A 21,691-nucleotide genomic window follows, 5' to 3' on the forward strand; every position below is an offset into this window, starting at 1 on the left:
TGGCGGTAGTGTTTAGCGCCACCGCAAAATGTCTAGTTAATTTCGCGAGTGGTGCAAACATCGCCGCGGCTGGGCGCTAGTTGCTTTGCGCCCCATTAGCGCTCTCTTAAGGCGCTAACAACTGAATTTTCCCCCCTAAAACGTTTAAAATTTTACACTACTGATGGTGATTATCCATTTTACTTGGAATAGTGCAAAATAAATTAGGATTCTAATGAGACATTCTTGCAAATTTGCTGGTCATTTTCATTAATTCTGTCCATCTCCTCTACCCCCTTCCAAAAATAACCCCAATCTTTAATTCCTAATTTGGTGAGGACTTAGAAACCATATTCCATAATACTTCTGTACAAAACCACATTGTAACTTTAATTAATAAATAAGTGTGTTCCAAATCATTTAAACAAATAAAACCATTCTCTTGGAAACTGCACCGTCATCGTACAGCTGGCTTTTCATCTCAAGTACAAGCAATGCAAAACTGTACACATAAAAATCTAGACCAACTGATACACAAGGTACAGCATCGTTCTGTCATATCACAAAGGAGCGCAAGCAACACACTTAATTTTACAATTTTACACCATGTACCCGATACAAAAATAAGTTATTAAATACTCAACACATTGCACTTTGTAACAGCAAGAGATGAGCTACTTTGGTCAAGCAGGTATGCAACTGTGAAACACTGCAGTCTTTTAATATAGTGAAACAGTCAGACATTATCTTTAAACATTTGTGAACAACTACTGTGATCAGTTCAAAAACACTAAAGTGAAATAACAAATATTTAACATACTTAATCTGAGGAAGGAAATGTTCCACACTACTCTTCGTAGGCCTGTAAAGGTTGCTCAGCTGTATGTACAGTTTAATGAGGGCCTTTGTCATCTCCATCCTTTTCATATTTTTTTTACTCCTAGAATTTTGTTCTGCTCCTTCGCCCTGGCCACTTACATGGCTGATCATGTTGCGACCCAAACACAAAATGGCTCCCTCAGGAGGTAAGAGCAGGTCTGGCTTTTCAAAGGAGGATTTTCATGCACAGAAGGGAAGCTATCTTGTCACAAACCCTCTGGCAAATAGGCAGCAGCTCATCTGCTGAAGGCAGACAGTTTGGAATGCTAATTATTTTCCAAGCTCTCGGTACCCTGGCCCGGTCAAAGACTCTCTCTCACCTTTGGGCTGAGCCATTATCCAATTTGAAGTTCGAAGCAAATGAACAACTGCAGTCTGGATGCTGGGCTGCTTGGCTATATCTGTTTGCTCCATAGTGGCCTACTGTACAGAACCACAATCAGCTGAAGACATTTGTGTACGGGCAGTATGCATAGTTGGTGAATGATAAATTGGAAATCCTCTCCCCCTCACTTACATCTACTAGCTTTCTTCGAGCAGTTGCAGTTGACTTGGTGAGTGTCCTCCTGCCACTTATTGTGGGACAGGATGCAGGTGGCAGTATTTGGACAAGTTGTAGTTTATGTAGGGTGGAAATCAAGTGTTGGTTTGTCTGGCTACTTTTTGAATGCACTTTGAGCAAGGTCAAAAGAACGGAAGCTAATTTGCGAGCAGGCAGTTTTGAAGCCATTTTGATGATGGTGCCTTTTATTAATAAAAATGTTTTTTTTTAAAGGTGAGGAGAGCAGGCAAGCCTTGAGGTAATAATGGACAATGGTTTCAGTGGCAGTGGGGGTGAGGTAAGGGTAGAGCTGGATGACGTTGCAGAGGTGGTAGTGAAGGGCCTTGGTGATGCAGGGATATTGGGGTTTGAAGTTCACTGCCGGTTGGGTTCAGTCTGAGTAGGCAGTGGGGCGATGGATGAAGCTGGGGAGAGGGGGTTTAGGATGTGACATTTTGATGGGAGATGAGTAGGGTAGATTCAGTCTTGCCACTGTTAAACAGTAAAAAGTTGTGGTCCATCTATGTCGATATAAGACATCCAGACAGAACAGTAGTGGTCAGGGAGTTGAGGGTGGTATTAGAGAGGTAGAGTTAAGTGTCATTCATCAGCATATAACTGGAAGCTGATTTTGTGTCTGGACAAGGTCACTAAAGGCCAACATGCAAATGCGAGGTCAAGGATGGAAACTTGGGTGATCCAAGGTGATAATGCAGGGATGAGAGAAGTCATTGCTAGAAATGTGCTGGCTATGTTGGGATAAATAGGACTGGAACTATGTCAGTCCCAAGCAGGACAGGCGGTGATCGACCATTTCAAATGTTGGGTGCAGACTGAGGAGGGAGTGTACGTCATGATTATAGACATTATGCAATTGGTGACTTTGAACAGAACAGGCTTGGTGTTGTGGGTAGAGTAGAAACCAGACTAAAGGGTTTCACCAAGGATTGGTAGGAAAGTTGAGTGCAGACTTCAATAGTAATTATGCATTCAGGAACCCGTAAGAGAGAAAGGGAGGTTACAAATGGAGTGGTAGTTGGAGAGGAGGAAGGGAAAGGTAGGCTTTTGGGGAGGAGCGAGGGGTGGTGTTGAGGGAGACAGCTGTGCAAAGTTAACTGGGTCAACAAGTACTGGGAAATAAAAGGTTGTTTTATCAGGAGTTGACTCGAGTAGGAAGTGGGTATTTGGAGAAAATGAGCCTGGTAAAGGCTGCAGGGAGAAGCTTCAGCGTGATTCATGGCTGAAGTGTCGGGGATGAGCCAGGAGGGGGAGGACGAGACTGAGGCAGCTGAGTGAATGTTCTCAATTAAGACAAAATGGGCTTCTCACACTTGGCAAAGAAAAGGAGACTGAAGGAAGCAGTTTATTTTTGAGGGATCCAGTATTGTCCCCAACCTTGAAGATAATCATTGAGTCGGATGACGATTTGGCTGGAGAGAAGGAAAGGCACTTTTGCTTGAGGTGGTTCAGCCAGATATGATGGTGGACAACCAGGCCATTCAGGAGCTAACTGTGTTCAAGCTTGTGGCCCTCAAAATTGATGTTGTGGAGGTGAGAAAGGTCATGGTGGGATGGGGGCAAACATAGTGTGACAGGCTGAAGAGGACAGTAATATGTCAGCATTGAAACTCAACTATTTTGGTTGAAGTTGAATCAAGTACAAGTCAAGTGGTCTGGTTCAGTCCTAACTGTGCTCTCACCAACCTACCTGTCACAGACAAGTTTGTCCACATTGGCATTAGTAGGAGTGACCACTGCACAATCCTCGAGACTGAAAGTCTTATCCCCAGAATGAGGATCCCCTCCATTGTTTAGTGGACTAACTAAGGACAGATCTGGCAGTATAAAAGTGGGACATCCACAAAGTGCTGTGGGACATCAGCAGCAATAAATTGTACACAACCACAATCTGTAACCACATAACACAGAACATCCCCCACTCCTCCATCAACATTAGCTCAGGAGACCAACCCTGGTTCATCAGGGAGCGCAGAAGAGTGTGACAGGAGCAGCATCTGGTGTACCTTAGACTGAAACTACAACACAGGACTACGTGCATGCTAAACATCTAAAGCAGAAGGTCATAGAAAGAGCTACGTGGTCCCACACCTAACAGATGAGAACAAAGACTTCTAACCTACCACCAGTCCAGAATGGTGGTGGGTCATCAGGCAACTAACAGGAGGAAGAGGCTGCATAAACATCTCTATTTTTAATCATTTTGGAGCCCATTATGTGAGTGCAAGAGACAAGACTAAATTCTTTGCAAGCATCTTCAGCCAAAAATGCCACGTGGACAACCCTACCTGGCTTCCTCCCGAGTCCCTGCTGTCATCGATGCCAGTATCTGGCTAATTTGGTTCACTCGACGTGACATTAAGAAATGGTTGAGTGTACTGGACATACTGAAGGCTATCCTAATAACATCCTGGCTTTAATATTGAAGACGTAGCGCCAGAAGGTGCCTCTTAGCCAAACTGCTCCAATGCAGCTATGACATTGGCATCTACCCGATACTAGAGAAAATTGTCCAGGAACATCTTACCACACAAACCGGCTGGGGTAGAATTATTGCAGTGGTTCTAATATCTTGCAGTAACTTCAGTGGAAAGACCACAGAATTGACGTAAACAGCTATTTACACCATTTCCCTGGGATTACCAAAGTTACGGCAGGAGATCGGGAGAATCCCTGCAGAAATTCTACCCTAATAATTCTAAACCAGTCAATTACTGCAACTATCATCCTTCCCTCATTCATCAATAGTGATGGCAGGAGCCATCAAACAGCAGCTACTCATCAATATCCTGGTGACCAAAGCTCAGTTCGGGTTCCACCAGCATCATTCAGCTCTACACCTCATCATAGCCTTGATTCAGACATGGATACAAGTGTTGAATGTCAAAGGTAGATGAGAGTAGCTGTCCTTGATATCAAGGCAGTTTCTGATCAAGTATAGCAATGGAGCTCAAGGAGAAAACCCTGCACTGGTAATTCCCAACACAAAGGAAGGTGGTCATAATTGTCAGAGGCCAATCATCACAGCTCCAGGACATTGCTGCAGGAGTTCTTCAGGGCAGCTTCCTTGGCCTAATCATCTTCAGCTCATCAAGGACCATTCCTCTGTCATAAGATCAGGAGTGGGGCTGTTTGCTGATGATTCCAGTGTTCAGTTCCATTCACAACTCGTCCATAATGCCACCCTAGACTTGGACAACAGTCAGGCCTGGGCTAACAAGTGGCTGGTAACAGTTGTGCCACGTAATAACCATATCCAACAATAAAAAGCCCAGCCACCACCACCTGACCATCAGCGGCTCCACCATTGCTGAGACCCCCTCCCACCCCCACCATTAACATCTTGGTGAGTTGCCCCTTTAAATCATTTTAAAAATTGGCAAATAGGTGCCACCGCGGCTCTTTAAATCCTGGCGATGTGCAATGACTTCTTCAGATAGTTTCCATGTTTGTAAAATAGTGAATTCCTTTCTTGCAAACAAACAAATACAGGAAACTCTTTGGTATCCGGCACCGACGGGACCGGGATGGTGCCGGTTGATTAAAAATTCCGGATGACGAAGAGGGTTATCTACCGAGGCTATTTTTAACAAACAAAGAGTCAGACTCCTGTTATTGAGGTGTTCGGACCTCCGACAGCGCCAAGAAGCCGAGTAGTGGCAGTTTGGAGAACTACCCCCACTGACTAACTCAGCCACTGTGGGAGACTTGGACTCGGACTCGGCAACATTGCCGGTTATTGAGGTGGTGTTTTCGGAGTATGAATTTTGCCGGTTAATAGAGAATTCTGGATATTTAGGTGCCGTTTAAACGAGAGTTTCCTGTACTGAAAAGGAACACAAAAAAGGCAGCTACTGGAATCTGAAACAGAAACAAAGATGTTGGAAACACTCAGATCAGGCAGCAGAGAACAGAGGAGGTAACGTTTGGGTGTGGACCCTTCCCTTCATCAAACGGTCCTCAATGAAACATTAACTCCTCAATATGCCAAAGGATTTGTCTTTAGGGGAACCAGCCTGCAAGAACAGATAGGACAGGGTTAACTTTAAAAAAATTCAAGTATGGCCACAAAGAGGAAGCTTGCCTCCATGTGACTGAATACAAATCTGAATAATTACAAATCAGCAGGATTAAAAAAAACTGATTTTGTTTGCTGATCTGCGTAACAACTTAATCAAAGCAAATCTAGTTAGCCAGAAGTTTTCATTTTTCCCCATCCATCAGCTGGTGGGTAGTCGAGTCCTTTTAGTTGTACAAATAGTGCTGGAACTTTTTGCACGGTATAACCGCTGCTAACAGGAGGCTGGGTTACACGTGATTGTTCAGACAGCCTGGCTTTATGCTTATGTCTTGTGAATTGCTTGAGTCTTTTTTTGTTTGTCAAGTTGATCTTGGAGCTCAGAGCCGCTTTATCATTTAAGCGAGTGAGTGAACCAAAGTGCAGTGAAGTCTGCCTGACCTTAACCAATCCAAGAACTTAGCAATAAAAGCAGGGACTCCCTCCCCTGCCGACGTTCACATTTGATACTGGGTGTCTGACATCAAGGTTCCTGTTACAGTTCTGAACAGCAAAGACCGAGAGCACTTTTTGAGAGAACTGCTAAATATTCAGTCCTCGTCAATGGTTCTTCCAATATTACATTGTGTTATTCTATGTCTCAGCTTAATACAAGGAACATGTATAAAAATATGCACGAATGATCCGAGGGTGTCTCATTGGCAACAGAGAGTTGCAGTCGTCTTTAACATGTTTGAAGGACTCGTAGCTCGCCTGTGCTGTAGGTGTGACTGAGCTATAACTTCAGTAAGTGCCTGAAAGGCCACGATCACTGGTGAGACATTCAGCTGAGTTTGTGAATGCATGCTCCCGGTGGGGAGTCTGGCCCGCTGGGAGCGCATGTTGGGAAACTGCGGGCACGCTCCTTGTGATCTTCCATCTGTGATTTCCCAATATACACTCCTGGAGGGAAAAGCTTCTCCCCCTGCGGTGGACTGCCTTTCAATACCTCGGGGAGCCCGTCTATATTATTTACGTGAGGTTGACCTGTGAAGATTTGCCGGGGTCGGTGCCAGGTCACTTCCGCCATTGATTGGATCGAAGAGGAAATTCCAGCCCAATACCTTTTGGAACAAGAATGGTCACCACAGTGTACAACCTGCTCCAAAATACCTCTTTCAGTGTACCTTCAGACTCTAGATAAAGCCTGGAACTCTCTGTTGCCTATGATACATTGCTCACACGCTTGGTTCAGATTTGGAGCCTCCGCTACGGGCCCAGGCGATGCTGTGGGGGTGTCTGTCATCCTTATCTGACTCTGGCTGGCTCTGGGCTCGCTCCGGCTTGGGATTGCAGGATGGCGGCTCGGGTTGCTGCACCGACATAGTCCGCCGCAAATGGTTTCTTTTTCGAAGAAAGTCCGGCTGAGCAGAAAGGCCGAAGCTCCCCTTCCGTAAAATCATTCGGGGGTTGTTCTTCTTTGGCCGGGAACGATGGCTGAACTCCAGCTGGGCCAGGTGAGCAGCGTAACCTTCAGAGAGAAACTGCGGGGAAAGAAATAACATTTACTGTGAAGCAGAGGGAAGCTACTAGTCACTGAGTCATTCGGTGTCCGAATTCTCATTCCGATTTTTACTGTTTTAATGTAATTTTAGGAACATTCTGGACAGAGTAGGCCTTTCAGCAACTCGGGCCTGCTCCGCCATTGTGTTAGATCAGGGCTGATCTGCACCTCGACTCCATGTTCCTGCCTTTGCTCCGTATCCCTCAATGCCCTCACCCAACAAAAATCTAATGCTCTCAGTCTTGACAACTCCCATTATACCAGCATCCACAGCCTTTTGGGGGAGAATGTTCCAAATTTCTACCACCCTTTGTGCAAAAAAGTGCTTCCTGACGTCACCCCTGAACGGCCTAGTTAAAGGTTCTGCCCCTTTGTTCTGGACTCCCCACCAGAGGAAATAGTTTATCTCTATCTACCCTATGAAATCCTTTAGTGATCCTAAACACCTCAATTAAACACCTTAATCTTCGATATTCAAGGGAATACAAGCCTAGTCTATGCAACTTGTCCTCATTATTTAACCCTTTTGGCCTTTAAGGATTCTGAGATTTTAACAATGAAGTTATTTCCTGAGGCCTACAGTGTTACGAGCAACGTAATCCTTTGGTCTGTTCCCGGTCTTTTACACAATCGTAGAATCATACAGCACAGAAAGTGGCCATTCGGCCCAGCGTGCCTGTGCCAGGTTTTTGATTATTCAGTTTTTATTGTTCCCATTTCACACAACCTTCCGATTTAAAAAAAAATCTAAAAAAAGCACAGGAAAAATAATGGAGGCCCATTAAAATAATTTAAAACTACTGAAGACGGAGAAAAAGAGACGCTAAGTAAGGTTTAATCGTGAGAACAATATTGGCTAAAAAATGTAAAGGTTGATGCAGTACTGATGTTCCACCACTAGATGTGGCTCATGACCAGATAAATAGCATGCTGTGTACACTATTTACAGAACATGCCAGGGACATCTGGAGTCCGACTATAAGCTCCCAGCTGTGCAGCACAGGAGTGCTATCTGCTACCGTCCCTCATAAAGTAAGGTCAGCTTATTAACATCATTTATATCACTCCGGCACTGTGTGTATAACATTGAGGCTGGGACTAGAATTTCAGCTGCCAGCAGCCAGTTAACAACAACTTGCATTCAAATTGTACCTTTAACGTAGAAACACATCCCAAGACGCTTTACAGAAGCGTAATCAAGCACTGGTGTCGTTCTCCTGGAAGAAAGGGGTCAGGTGGGCAGCTGGGGCGGGGTGGCATGGGAGAATGGAGTGGCATGTGGAGTGGGCATGGGGTGTGGGCATGGGGAGTGGGCATGGGGTGTGGACATGGGGAGTGGGCATGGGGTGTGGGCATGGGGAGTGGGCATGGTGTGTGGGCATGGGGAGTGGGCATGGGGAGTGGGCATGGGGAGTGGACATGGGGTGTGGACATGGGGAGTGGGCATGGGGTGTGGGCATGGGGAGTGGGCATGGGGTGTGGGCATGGGGAGTGGGCATGGGGTGTGGGCATGGGGAGTGGGCATGGGGTGTGGGCATGGGGAGTGGGCATGGGGAGTGGGCATGGGGAGGTGCAGGCAGAGGAATCTTATTAACCCACTAGGGACTTCCCTACAGTACCTGTTCCAACTAGGTGTTAATGAGCCTTGTGCACAGGTTCCTAGTGCCCTACTCACTCTTTGCTGCATTAGGGTTTGCTAACCGCCTCAGGCCTCCTCACCCGATAATACTGTGCCCACCATCATATTATTGGTCCTCGAGTGTCGGAAGGTGCGACTGTAACCCTCCTCCACTTGAGAGAGTATGTTAAGACTACGGGCTTGACATTACGTTGTTGTGAACGTTACAGTACAAATGCTTAATGCTTTCATTTAAAATTTCCAGCTTTCTTAATGAAGGAATTAACTCTTTTTTTTAAATAATCAGTTTGAAATAAATAAGTTAGCTTCCTTTTTAAAATAGCGGACAGAGGGATTTCACAAAAGCGTGTTAAGCATTTGTCTGTTAATAATCTTAGTGCAATGTCAAGGCCCTTGTGTGATGTGTGAATATGATGCTGTTGAATACGAAGGGAATGATCTTAACCAACTGACAATTGATACAATGGTCTAAATTGTTGATAAAATACAGGGCTTAATTTACATTGTCCGTCCATAGTAGGGAATGGTTGTGGTTTTGTACATTGAGACAAAGTCATGGCCAATTTGATACTATCCACCTGATCAATGTGCTTAAGTGTCAATGTTGGTAGATTTTCTATTGTGATTTAAATAAATGCAGAGTAAAATGCTTCTGAATATCATAAAATGAGAAACCCTAAGACTAATTGCGTTGAATCCTTTGCCGTCCTGATTGTTACTGTTATTTATCGCCCTCTGGTGGCTATTTTGCATTTTCTCCCACACACACACACGGATATAACTGAACCTGGGCCCTTCCCTAAATGAGCCATCAGGGAAGCTGTAAGAGTTAATGTTGGAACAGAAAAATATCGAGTAAGATATTGAGAACAAAATATATTTCTTTGCAGCTTCTCATGTCACCCAAGACCACTTTGATTGAAAAGAATGATCCCACCCATTGTTTGCCACAGCTGTGCTGGCTTCCATCCAGCCGATTCTCCAACTTCCAGGCCCATCCTGCCTCATCATCCTTGGCGTTTAACTCCCCAGTGTATGCCTTTCAGAAGTGTAATAAAATGTCAGAAGCAGGTTAAAAGTACAACCCTTTCCCACACGCTGATTTTTTTTTACTAAACAGAAGCACAAAGCTGCAGGTGGGAGGAGAGGCAAATTTGCAACGATAGTTAAAGTTGTTGGAATCATACTGTGAAATGGAGGAAGATATCAGGCACAAGGAAGCAAGGACATACATAACAAAACAATAAGAGAGCAAAAGAGCTCGGAAATAAGAGAATTGGAGAAAAATGCAAAGAATGTGAACATTAGTTGATGAGAACCAATTGGCTAAATTTGACAGCCTAATGATTCTGGTATCTCTCTGGAGCATTTGACACTTTTATTTGTCATTTTTTTAAGGTAAGAACTTTTTTTAACTCCTTCTTGTAGTTGCATGCTCTATCATGGACTACAGAGGCACATTACCTGACATTGGTTCTGATACTTCTTTGATGGGCGTCCAACGATGTAGATTTGAGAAGGTGACAATCCCAGCACGTTGTACACTGAAATGTCTTTCATTGAGCCATAGGCAGCAGAGATCTTGATATGGGACTGCAGGGAGATCAAATTAGCAAAGCTATACATTATTAAAAAGCAACCACAGACCAGGGAGAACTGAAGCTTCACAAAAATAGATGGATCTACAACTTTAAGACTTACATAACATTGATTTCCTGTTTGGACTTTTAGATTTTAAGATCTGCAGTTATATACAGTTAGTTTGGGCTGGACCAGAAAACAGCATGTACAACCAAACTTGCAGGTACTGACCTTTCCCTGATAATAACTGTGTCAGATCATGCTGTATTCAATAAAGGTTGTCTTGCATATAACAAGCATTTACTCCTGTAAGATTTGTACAGTGATGGAATCGGTGGGATTTTAATTTGTACTTTTCATTCATCAACCACAGAGGACACATATAAACAATATTTTCAGTGTAGGATTTTTATTAAAAACAATAATTTCTTCATTTTTTCATGTTTAAGGTTGCTTATGGTTTCGATGTGCCAAAAGGGCAGGCAAACAGACAGCCCTGCCAATGTCATTCTATAGCAGAAGGTGTTACCAGGGCTGTCCTCTGATTTATCTTTCCACACTATGGGTAAACTCTTCCTACCCCATGACAGCACAGCCGAGATTTATACCTAGCAGATAAGTAACAGCGGCAAAATCTGTCTGTGACCCTGTGGGGTTCAGGGCGTTGGAGCGCCATTTCCTCCTGGTTAAAAACTGCAGCCCTTTTCATAATACAGTGGAAACCTCACAATAGGAGCAACCCTCTGGAACATGTCCTGCTTATCAATCCAATTATCATTAAGCAACCACTATATAATGTCTGAGGAAGTGATGGAGGATGAAACTCTTCTCCTTTTTGACCACCATCAGTATTGAGCATTTTCGTGTCATAAAGCTACCTCTCTCTACTCTTCCCTCACAGCATGTGTTGGGGTAAAAGAGAAGTCATCCCTCCTCTCAAGCGGACCCCCTGAGATAAGGGGTCAGCACTTGCCCTATAGCAACCACAAATTCACCAGACGGACACCTTGGATAAGTTTCACGATCTTTATTCATGTATATGCATGGGGAAAATCTCAGTCTCATCCCAGAGACAGGATTCTTCCACCGAGTATGAAATACGTACAGCAATTATACCCTAACTTGAGGCGTGCACCCCTCGTGCACCCCCTTCTACGATCATTGATTGGTCTACAGAATAGGCGAAGGGCTGTGTCCATTCGATGCCCCTTATCAGGGAGGTTGCTGAATGGTTCACTGAAACCCATCTTTACAGCATTCGTGGGCTAATTTATCTGTTCCTGCTCTGGACAGGAGTGTTTACCTCATCCCATCTGTCTGTCCTGCCTTATCTTAAGCAAGGACAAAAGACCAGCTTATTAGTTTTACAGTTCCTGCCTTATCAGGGTTCGACATTCCTAAACAAGGATCAGAGACAAACTTATTTCCCACTAATTTTAATTCTAAGAAGTTATAGTTACTTCTAGCTTTTAATTCTAAGAAGTTATAGTTTCCTTACAGCATGCCTGACAATCCCTAGTTCATCAGTGCGGCCTTTTCTACTTCCCACACCAGCCATCTCTGTGGCATCTCTGAGTGAGACTGTCAATTTAGTCTCGATTCGTGTCAAATTACAAGCAATTCTGTGCCCACTAGGAACTGAGCTGAGGTGACGCCAACTCGTTTCACGTAAGACCCTACCTTTCACTTGGAACCCTTTTCCTGCATCAGCCTGAAAACATCAGCTTCATCTGAGGTAAACTAGACTTTTGCATCCTTTACTGTTTTACAACTGCCTTCTAAATAGTAGTCATACTCAGCACCTTCGCGAAGCTTACCTCTTGCACCAGATTGCGCAAGAAGATTGTTTTTTGCCGCAGGGGATCATGGACCAGGCCTTCGGAGAAGAATATCATGCCCTGGGGGAAGTTATGCTGAGCCAGCCAGGACACCACCCGCTGCTTCTGCATGTCTGGGCGTCCGGTGATGTAAATGATGAGGTAGCCCAGGTCCTGCCAGTGTCTTTGAAAAAGAAGAAACTTTCATTTAAAGTGACATCTTTGCACGGAGAGAATTACAGCACAACAAATGAGACAGCAATGCAACAGTTGTTACTGAAGGAAAATAATTCGGTGTATTCTTTCCAGATATTTTCAGTGGTTTTCACATTCCCGACATTGGCGTCACCAAAGGAAGAATGTGTGGGAATAACGTTGCGTTGTATGTAATAAAGGGAGATTTCAGGATGGCAGGAATGACGTATGAGGAGAGATTAGGTCGATTGGACTTATACTCGCTGGAGTTTAGAAGAATGAGAGGGGATCTCATTGAAACTTATAAAATTCTAACAGGACTAGACAGACTAGATGCAGGAAGGATGTTCCCGATGGTCGGGGAGTCCAGAACCAGGGGTCACAGTCTAAGGATAAGGGGTAAGCCATTTAGGACAGAGATGAGGAGGAATTACTTCACCCAGAGAGTGGTGAACCTGTGGAATTCTCTACCACAGAAGGCAGTGGAGGCCAATTCATTAAATATATTCAAGAAGGAGTTAGATATATTTCTTAAGGCTAAAGGGATCAAGGGATATGGGGAGAAGGCAGGGACAGGGTACTGAATTTGGATGATCAGCCATGATCCCCATTGAATGGCGGAGCAGGCTCGAGAGGCTGAATGGCCTACTCCCGCTCCTATTGTAAGAATTCGCAATAATTTACAGTTCTGAAGATTAATTTTTTTGATTAAAGAATCCCTGGGCGTTGTGCTTTTAAATTTCCAGGGATAAAAATGGCTGACACACCAAATGGCCGAAGGCAAAGGACTTGGAAAGCAGCTTTCTGTGTCTGGAAGTAAGGTTCAATGGAGCTGCCAATCAAAGGGGTGTCCCCACCCCCCATGCAGCAGGACAATCGATGCCTGTTTACAAAACGTTCTACAATGTTGACTCTAAGATCGAGTGCTTGAAACTGCCAGCATGAACAAAGGAACTTTGTTTGCTAAGCACTCAAGACTGTCAATCAATTGTGGTTCCAGATGACCACAGGACAATGCTTTGTTTAAAAAGCAATTGAATGCTATTAGCATTTGTTTGTATATCGAGTGTGTAAATTCCGCGCCTCAATAATACACGGGCTTCGGGAGAACAGTTTAACAGGTACTTTACTGAACAAGAGGCAGCTTGAAACTGAAACTACAGAAGCCTGCTAGGGCCTTTTATACAGGGGTGGTCACTGCCGGTACTGCAGTCTAAGACCAGTTATTCCCTTAAAGGTACATACACAACAATTCCTCCCCTTTTAGATAAACAGTACATAACATTCATTTAACAACTAAATAATAACTAATTACAGTTACAATTTTCTCAGTAATATATGCATCAACTGAAATAGTCATTTATAAGTTCAGTCTTTGAGGAGGCTTCCTGATCCGGACTGGATAGCGCCTTTCTCGAGTATCCTGTTCTGGCGGTGGAGTCAATTCTGGCTCATTGTCATTGGTTGGTTCGTCAGCTTCCAATACCCCTGCTTCTGAGGTAGACGCAATCTGTACTTCGGGCTCATTACCAGGTGCACATGCTTGTGGTACAGGTTTGGCTTGTTCCTGTGACTCTAGAATCTGGTCAGCATGGCGTCTCACGATGCTCTCTCCAACGTCCACTGTGTACATTAGTGGTCCCTGCTGTGTGCATATCGTGCCTGGCTGCCATTTTTCTGTTCGGTAGTCGCGGGCCAAGGCTGGTTGCCCTATCTTGAAGCTCCTGGTTGGCTTCTCATTTATGTGCTGGAGCTGCTTATCCTCAACATCTCATCTTATGTTTGGTTTGAGCAAATCCAAGCGACATCTTAGTCTCCAGTTGAAAAACAGTACGGCTGGAGTTTGGTTGGTTACTGCATGTGTCGCATTCCGGTAAGCAAACAGGAAGTTATCCACCTTATGTTGCAGTGGTATGTCGTCATTATACATTGCCTTTATGGCCTTTTTAAAGGTCTGAACAAACCTCTCAGCCAATCCATTTGTGGCTGGATGATATGGGGCAGATGTGTAATGTTTCACCCCATTATTCTTCAGGAACCTCCGGAAATCCTCAGACACAAACTGTGGGCCATTGTCGGAACAGATCTGTTCTGGCAACCCATTCCTGGCGAAGATGGTCCTTAGGACTGCAATAGTTTTCTCCGTGGTGGTGGAGGACATTTTAATGACCTCTAGCCATTTCGAATGGGCGTCCATAGCGATTAGAAACATTGAGTCCATAAATGGACCAGCGAAATCAATGTATACCCATTGCCATGGAGGTGAGGGCCACTCCCATGGATGTAGCGGGGCCTGTGGTGGAGCGTTTTGGACCTTCTGGCATCCTGTGCATCTCTTGGTCATATCCTCGATTTCTTTATTGTTGCCTTTACTCCTTTTAGAGTCCCAAGTCCTTGTTGGAACACCTCTTCCGCGTCAGATAGAATTTGTGACAGACGTCCAGGTGCGACGTCATCTTTTTTGTCAGTCACAGTTAGTGCCAGAATGGAATGCCAATCCAATTGTAGTCTTCGAATCCATTCACGTCCCAATAATGGTGGTCCTCCATCTCGTAGTATATACATGTATAGTTTCTGTGTTTCCTTTCCGTTATATTCAACTGGCACCCTTATTTTTCCTCTGGGGTAGACCTTTTGCCCCGTGTATGTCTTCAATACAATGGACGTGTCCTTTAAGGGTATGTGTGAGAATAGCCGCTCATAGTCTCATCGATTCATGACAGTTAGGGCTGATCCTGTGTCCAATTCCATCTTCACTGGGGACCCTGCTATCATGAGGGTGACCCAAATGGTTCGGTGATCTTTTGCAATCACGTTGTGTAACTTTAAACAACTTAGTCGCCTGCTCCCGGAGTCCTTATCACTCTCCTGATCTTCTGAACTGCTATCTGTCAGTTTCTTTACTTTCCTGTACTGTTCCTTAGTAGTTCTTGTTGTGTTGGTCTTCTTTCCCGACCTGCAGACTCTTGCTATATGTCCCATTTTCCCGCATTGCCTGCATATTTTGTCTTTAAACCAGCAGTCCTTCTGCTCATGGGTTGCTCTGCCGCAGCGATAGCACTTTTGGGCTCCATACGCCATTTCGTTAGCGCTGTATTCTTGTGGTTTCTGTTGTATTTCCGCAGCTCCCCGTGCTGCTGCTTCGTAGGATACTGCCACGCTGAAAGCCTGTTCTGAAAGTCTGAAAGTAGTCGTTTCTGGGTTCCTTCACTCTGGAGCTCGCAGACAAACTCATCCCGTAAGGTGTCTGCCAGTCCTGCTCCGAACTGGCAGTGCTTCGATAACTTGCGTAGTTCCGTAAGATAGTCAGCATTGCTCTCATCTTTGTGCTGGTTTCTTTTATGGAACTTGAATCTTTCTGCTATCAGCAGTGGTGTACGGCTTAGATGTTCCTGTAAGATATGAACAATCTCCTCAAAACTTTTCTCCATTGGTTTAGCTGGGGTAATTAAATTCTGCAATAGGCCGTACATACTCGCACCCATCAGATTTAATAATACCGACGCCCTCTTTCCATCAGCCACCTCATTTGCCTTGCAGTACACTGCAATTCTTTCCACATACGTGGTCCAGTCTTCTACCTCGTTGTCGAAAGCAGTGACACTGCCACTTTTCGGCATCTTGGGCGATTTTAAATGGCGCCTCCCGCGCTTTTGCTTCTTCCCCAATGGTATAAAATGGCGCCTCCCGTGCTTTTGCTTCTTCCCCTTACTGCCACGCTGCTCCTAGCATTCTACGGGGTAATGGCGGCGACCCGCAGCTTCGGCGCGTCTCGCTTTCCTTCCCCCCCGTTTAGTTTCTCTCCGCTGTCTTGTTCTCGAGCACCGACGGCGCCCTGTGCGCTCCACCCTCTCTCTCTTGTTTTCTTTTCCCGGCGACGCTGTGCGGCCCGATTTGTAGAGCCGCTCGATCGAGCTTGAGCCCGCCGCAGTCCGGAAGGGTCAGCGAGCTACCTGCTACCAGCACGATTCGCTGGAACCACAGTCTCTCCCGCAATTCTCCACACACCGATGGATTCTTTGGGCGGTTGCCCTCGGTCGACTCCCGTTGCTCAGACTACGACCTTCCAGGACCTTCCTTTCAGGCGAGATCCCCGTGAGATGATGCCACACTGCAGGTGAGTTCGAACTTACTCATCGCCACTGTAAAGTCCGCGCCTCAATAATACACGGACTTCGGGAAAACAGTTTAACAGGTACTTTACTGAACAAGAGGCAGCTTGAAACTGAAACTACAGAAGCCTGCTAGGGCCTTTTATACAGGGGTGGTCACTGCCGGTACTGCAGTTTAAGACCAGTTATTCCCTTAAAGTTACATACACAACAGAGTGGATACATCTAAACTGCTGAAGAGACTTTTGTATCTTGAATGGGAACCGTTTAAGAACTGAATGGGCTTAAATCACCTAGCATTCTGGACAATAGAGCAGTTGTATTTCCCTTTTGTTTCAGCCCAGGGAGCTCCGGAAGACACATTAACCCAGTGCAACCACTCTGAGTTAGCCAATCACAGCTTTCTCTTGTGTATTGGACCCTTTGGGCGGGGAATTTTGCACACAGCCCTTGCAAGGCAGAACGGCAGGGGCCTCGCCAGGTATAAAGATAGTGGCTGAGAAGCTATCTCTCTCTCTTTACTTCGCTGGACCACAGGTGAGCAGGGTGTTCTGACTCCTCGGCAAGGCAACCTAGCAGGAGTTTGGGGTGGTGATTTGAGGGAATTGCTAAGATTGTTTAAATAACATTGTAGCCATTGTATCCCTCGTTTTCGCCGTCTGCAACCCCCCATTATATAGTTTTACTGTAATTACTGTGTTCGTGTGGTATAGTTTATTCTTTTGATTGTAGTTTATTTAGGTAATAAAACTTGATTTTTCTCTCATCCAAACCACTTGTCCATTTTAATATCATTAATTATAAGTTCCTCCACTCAGAACTGAAGGAGGGGTAGCGATTCAAAACCGCTGCTTGTAAATTGGTTTAGAGTGCAGCAGCAAAAGGCTGCTGGCCAGGTAAATTACCATAAACCAGTTAAAAGATGCCCCCCTTACAAATGGCAAGCCAGGTAGGAGTGGAGGCAGCTTTTGATTTAATAAGTTGTCTGGATCTGGAGAAAGCATCAGTTATAGTTTCTCTCATTTTCAGTATGTGGGTAGCCCTGCGGATGTTAGCAGCAGCGTGTAGGCTGACCTATCATGGTATAGGTGGCTGGGTTAGGAAGGGTGAGAAGAGGGTGCAGAAGGAGGTTAAAGATGCCAAGAATCGGGAGTCCCAGCTTGAAAAATGCCAGGCGGAGGTAGAACGCCTCAGAGAGGTGTATGAGGCCAGAGCTAGTGGTATGAGAGTGCGGGAGAATGCACACCTCACACTAGAGGTCATGAAATGCCAGGCATTTATAGAGCGCCTTGTGCAGGAAGTCACAGAGGCAAGGGACTGTGAGATGAGGCTACAGGAGGAAATCGCACACCTCACCCAAGAAGCTAGCGAGGGAAAAAGCCATGCAAGGAACGAGATAGAATTCCTAAAGTACCAAATTATAGGAGTAAAAGAGGAGCGAGATGAGACTGCGGGGAGAGAGTGCCCGCCTCACCTCAGAAGTAACAGAGCAGGAGGAGAAGGTTAGGGAGGTAAAGGCAGCTTATAAGCTGGCCTGGGACCTAAGGATTGAGGAAGTAGATCATGGCCCCTGTAGAGCAGATCCAGTAGCAGAAATCCAGGACAAGGGAGGCACACAGGGGATAGTTTTGGCCCCAGATGAAAGGCAGGTCCAAAATTCCCCATTTAAAGCCACCTGGGTGAGGGAACATGAGTTTGCTGTCCATGCAAGTTCAAGTTCACAGCCTACAAAGACAGGCAATGTGGCTTGCTTCCAGGGACAGGTTGTCCTGCCCACAAATTGGGACACTTCCCCACCCCAGTGGGACCTAAATTTTGGCAAAAGCTTAAATTCGAACCAAAGTTTAAATTTGAGCAAGTTAGGTGGCTCAGAAACAAAGAAACAGCAGCCTGGGATTAGAAATCAGCAGGCTGCTGCCCATTCATTCACTGAAACTGCCCGCGCATGTGCAGGCGCTGGTCTGGAGACAGGAATCCCCCCAGTCTTCCGAACAGCAGATTCACGCAGGTGCAGTGGCCTGTTTAAAGGGACCAGCTTCCCAGCCCGCTTCTAGAGTGGTCCCCCCCATGATGTGGGACCCTGGGGGGGCAGGGATAGCAATCCCTCTTGCAGGAGACATAGGAAGGGAGCTGACACCAGGTTTTAAACATGGGGAGGAAAATTTCCAGCCACCAGCAGCGGGTGGTGAGAGTATACCTGCCCCCAGCACAGGAGTGGGCAGGGAAGAGCAGACAAACCCAGAGAGAGATTTGCACCGGCAGGCTGCCAGGTACATTACAGTGCGGGCTATTTGGACATGGGGGAGAAGGTTCCCAGCCAGCTGGGGCTGTGACCCAAGCTCAGGGTCCGCCAGCCAAAGTTTCCCCCATAGAGACACCCCTCAGAAGGTCTCAGTGGGTGCCCCAGCCTAAGAAAGCATGGTCACCCACTTTACAGTGGAGTAGGGCGGTCTCCTGAGCCAGGGAGAAGCCAGAGAACAGAGGCCCCCACTCAACAGCCATAAGCTGCGAGGGACCAGAGACAGGAGGCAGTCCAGCTTCGCTGCAGCCAGCAGCAATCTGCGACAGTGCCAGAGATTAGCCTGGCCGTCCGGAGACGGGCGGCATTTGTATTATAGCTATGTGCGTGAATATAGCGTGCTTTTAAGGTGTATTTTAAGTTTTGTAGATATAACTAGTTTTTAAGTTTAAGTTTAAAGAGTTTAAGTTTACATGTGTGCCAAATGTTTGCATTTTGGTCCGAGGTCAAGGGACCCGACCATGTCTCCACCTAAGGCAGCAGGTCAGTGAGACCTGGCTGCATGTCCTTTTAAGTTTTTGCAGGAGATTGGAAAATGAAGCAGCCATGTTCGCCCAGCCCGAGCTGGGCATCGAATGAAGATACGAATACGGAATGTTGGGAATCCCCTCGCCACTGAACGAATCCAGGAGACCCCGCAGCGATCTTCGGGAAAAACCGGACAGGGTCCGGAGGAACTCGCCTACTCCTCATACGGGGAGGAGATGGCCCCAGCTGGGTGGGGCACGGCCCCCAACCCAGCACTATCCTGACCGAAGTTCACTTGCGGGAGACCTTGCTGTTGAGGAGTCATGATGGGGAAGCGCGGGCGCCTTGTCAGATAGGGATGCGTTCCCTGGGGGTGGGTGGTGATGGCCCGGGAAAGATTTCATAGGGAGGGGGAGACCCAAGAGTCGCGTGGGTGCGTTCGGGGAAGGGAGGAACTCACCCGGGGGCCCACGGGCAAAGTTAGAGGGTAAGTGTGGCTGGGAAGGATGAGTGGGTGGCCGGATCTGGGATCCAAGTTTGTGTGGGGCCAGGGAGTGCTGCCACACAGGTACCCATCATTTTTCTGCAGCCAGTCGAGGGAAGATGGGAGGGGGAGGGACTGGGAGTCATGATGCCATACTCCCCGGTCTCGGTCTGTGCCAAGGTAATTTTATACATGAGGGGTACCCCGCCTCCACAAAAGGACAAGGGAATGGCTTGGGGCTGGCGGAGCAGGCTGGTCTGTAAATCCATTCTGCCTGTTTTAAAGTTTAAGACGATCAAAGGGGGGTGGAAGGTACTTTTACTGCCCGGGTGGGTGGAGCAATACCCACTCGAATTTCGCGACCCATCATCGGCACGTGATGGTCAGGGTTTTATTTAAGCATGTTGTTTCAAGTGTTTAATGTTTTTTTGTATTTTGTGTTACAGCCCCAAGTTGAGCAGAGGCGTAGGATCCTCTCCGTGCTTGGGATCATTTTGTGACAGCCCCAAGTTGAGCAGAGGCATAGGATCCTCTCCGTGCTTGGGATCATTTTGATTACATTTTGTAATAAGTTATAATGTAAAAAGTTTGTAAATTTGGATTGCATTGTATAATTTTACAAGCGTGTAGGGGTATGAGACCCCTTATTGAAAACTGAAGTATCTGTAAGATGCCTACCGTACCATGGTTTTTTTTCTTGAATTTAAGGGGAATAGATGGGACGGGGATCAGTGGCAGATAGCTATTAGGTAAATACAGGGGATGGTTGTTTGTGAAGGGTCAGAAATTATTGCTCATTTCTTCAAGAGGATACGACAAGCAAGCTGGAAGTATCCAAGGGCGGACTGTGAGAATTCGCAATAATTTACAGTCCTGAAGATTAATTTTTTTGATTAAAGAATCCCTGGGCGTTGTGCTTTTAAATTTCCAGGGATAAAAATGGCTGACACACCACATGGCCGAAGACAAAGGACTTGGAAAGCAGCTTTCTGTGTCTGGAAGTAAGGTTCAATGGAACTGCCAATCAAAGGGGTGTCCCCACCCCCCCTGCAGCAGGACAATCGATGCCTGTTTACAAAACATTCTACAATGTTGACTCTAAGATCGAGTGCTTGAAACTGCCAGCATGAACAAAGGAACTTTGTTTGCTAAGCACTCAAGACTGTCAATCAATTGTGGTTCCAGATGACCACAGGACAATGCTTTGTTTACAAAGCAATTGAATGCTATTAGCATTTGTTTGTATATCGAGTGGATACATCTAAACTGCAGAAGAGACTTTTGTATCTTGAATGGGAACCGTTTAAGAACTGAATGGGTCTAAATCACCTAGCATTCTGGACAATAGAGCAGTTGTATTTCCCTTTTGTTTCAGCCCAGGGAGCTCCGGAAGACACATTAACCCGGTCCAACCACTCTGAGTTAGCCAATCACAGCTTTCTCTTGTGTATTGGACCCTTTGGGCAGGGAATTTTGCACACAGCCCTTGCAAGGCAGAACGGCAGGACCTCACCAGGTATAAAGATAGCTGCTGAGAAGCTATCTCTCTCTCTTTACTTCGCTGGACCACAGGTGAGCAGGGTGTTCTGACTCAACAAGGCAACCTAGCAGGAGTTTGGGGTGATGATTTAAGGGAATTGCTAAGATTGTTTAAGTAACATTGGAGCCATTTTATCCCTCGTTTTCGCCGTCTGCAACCCCCTGTTATATAGTTTTACTCTAATTACTGTGTTCGTGTGGTATAGTTTATTCTTTTGATTGTAGTTTATTTTGGTAATAAAACTTGATTTTTCTCTCATCCAAACCACTTGTCCGTTTTAATATCATTAATTATAAGTTCCTCCACTCAGAACTGAAGGAGGGGTAGCGATTCGAAACCGCTGCTTGTAAATTGGTTTAGAGTGCAGCAGCGAAAGGCTGCTGACCAGGTGAATTACCGTAAACCAGGTAAAAGGTTGGAATTGGTCAGAGCTCAGAGGCAAAGGCTGCTGGCCAGGTAAATTACCATAAACCAGTTAAAAGATGCCCCCCTTACACTATCTTCTATGTTTCTATGTTTCAATAGAAATTAATATTGTGCGGTCTCTACAACCGCGGCCAATCTACAACCTCAGTTTT

At 45.8% G+C, this 21,691-nt stretch overlaps 1 protein-coding gene across 4 annotated transcripts in view; it reads right to left on the reverse strand.

Annotated features, from left to right (window-relative positions):
• Positions 1-343: 343 nt before the first annotated feature.
• Positions 344-21,691, reverse strand: part of LOC147102522 (membrane-associated phosphatidylinositol transfer protein 3-like) — a 495,678-nt gene continuing 474,330 nt past the window's right edge. For all 4 annotated transcript variants that reach the window (XM_085965038.1, XM_085965039.1, XM_085965037.1 and 1 more), the window contains 3 exons: positions 12,016-12,199; positions 10,082-10,210; positions 344-6,958 (listed from right to left, as the gene is read on the reverse strand). In XM_085965038.1, the coding sequence (XP_085821164.1) occupies positions 6,653-6,958; positions 10,082-10,210; positions 12,016-12,199 (619 nt within the window). In that variant the 3' untranslated portion in view covers positions 344-6,652. The remainder of the gene's footprint in view (positions 6,959-10,081; positions 10,211-12,015; positions 12,200-21,691) is intronic.

Source organism: Somniosus microcephalus, chromosome 22 (assembly GCF_052327205.1).
Source record: "Somniosus microcephalus isolate GS21.2 chromosome 22, FLI_Smic_1.0, whole genome shotgun sequence".
Lineage (NCBI taxonomy): Eukaryota > Metazoa > Chordata > Chondrichthyes > Squaliformes > Somniosidae > Somniosus > Somniosus microcephalus.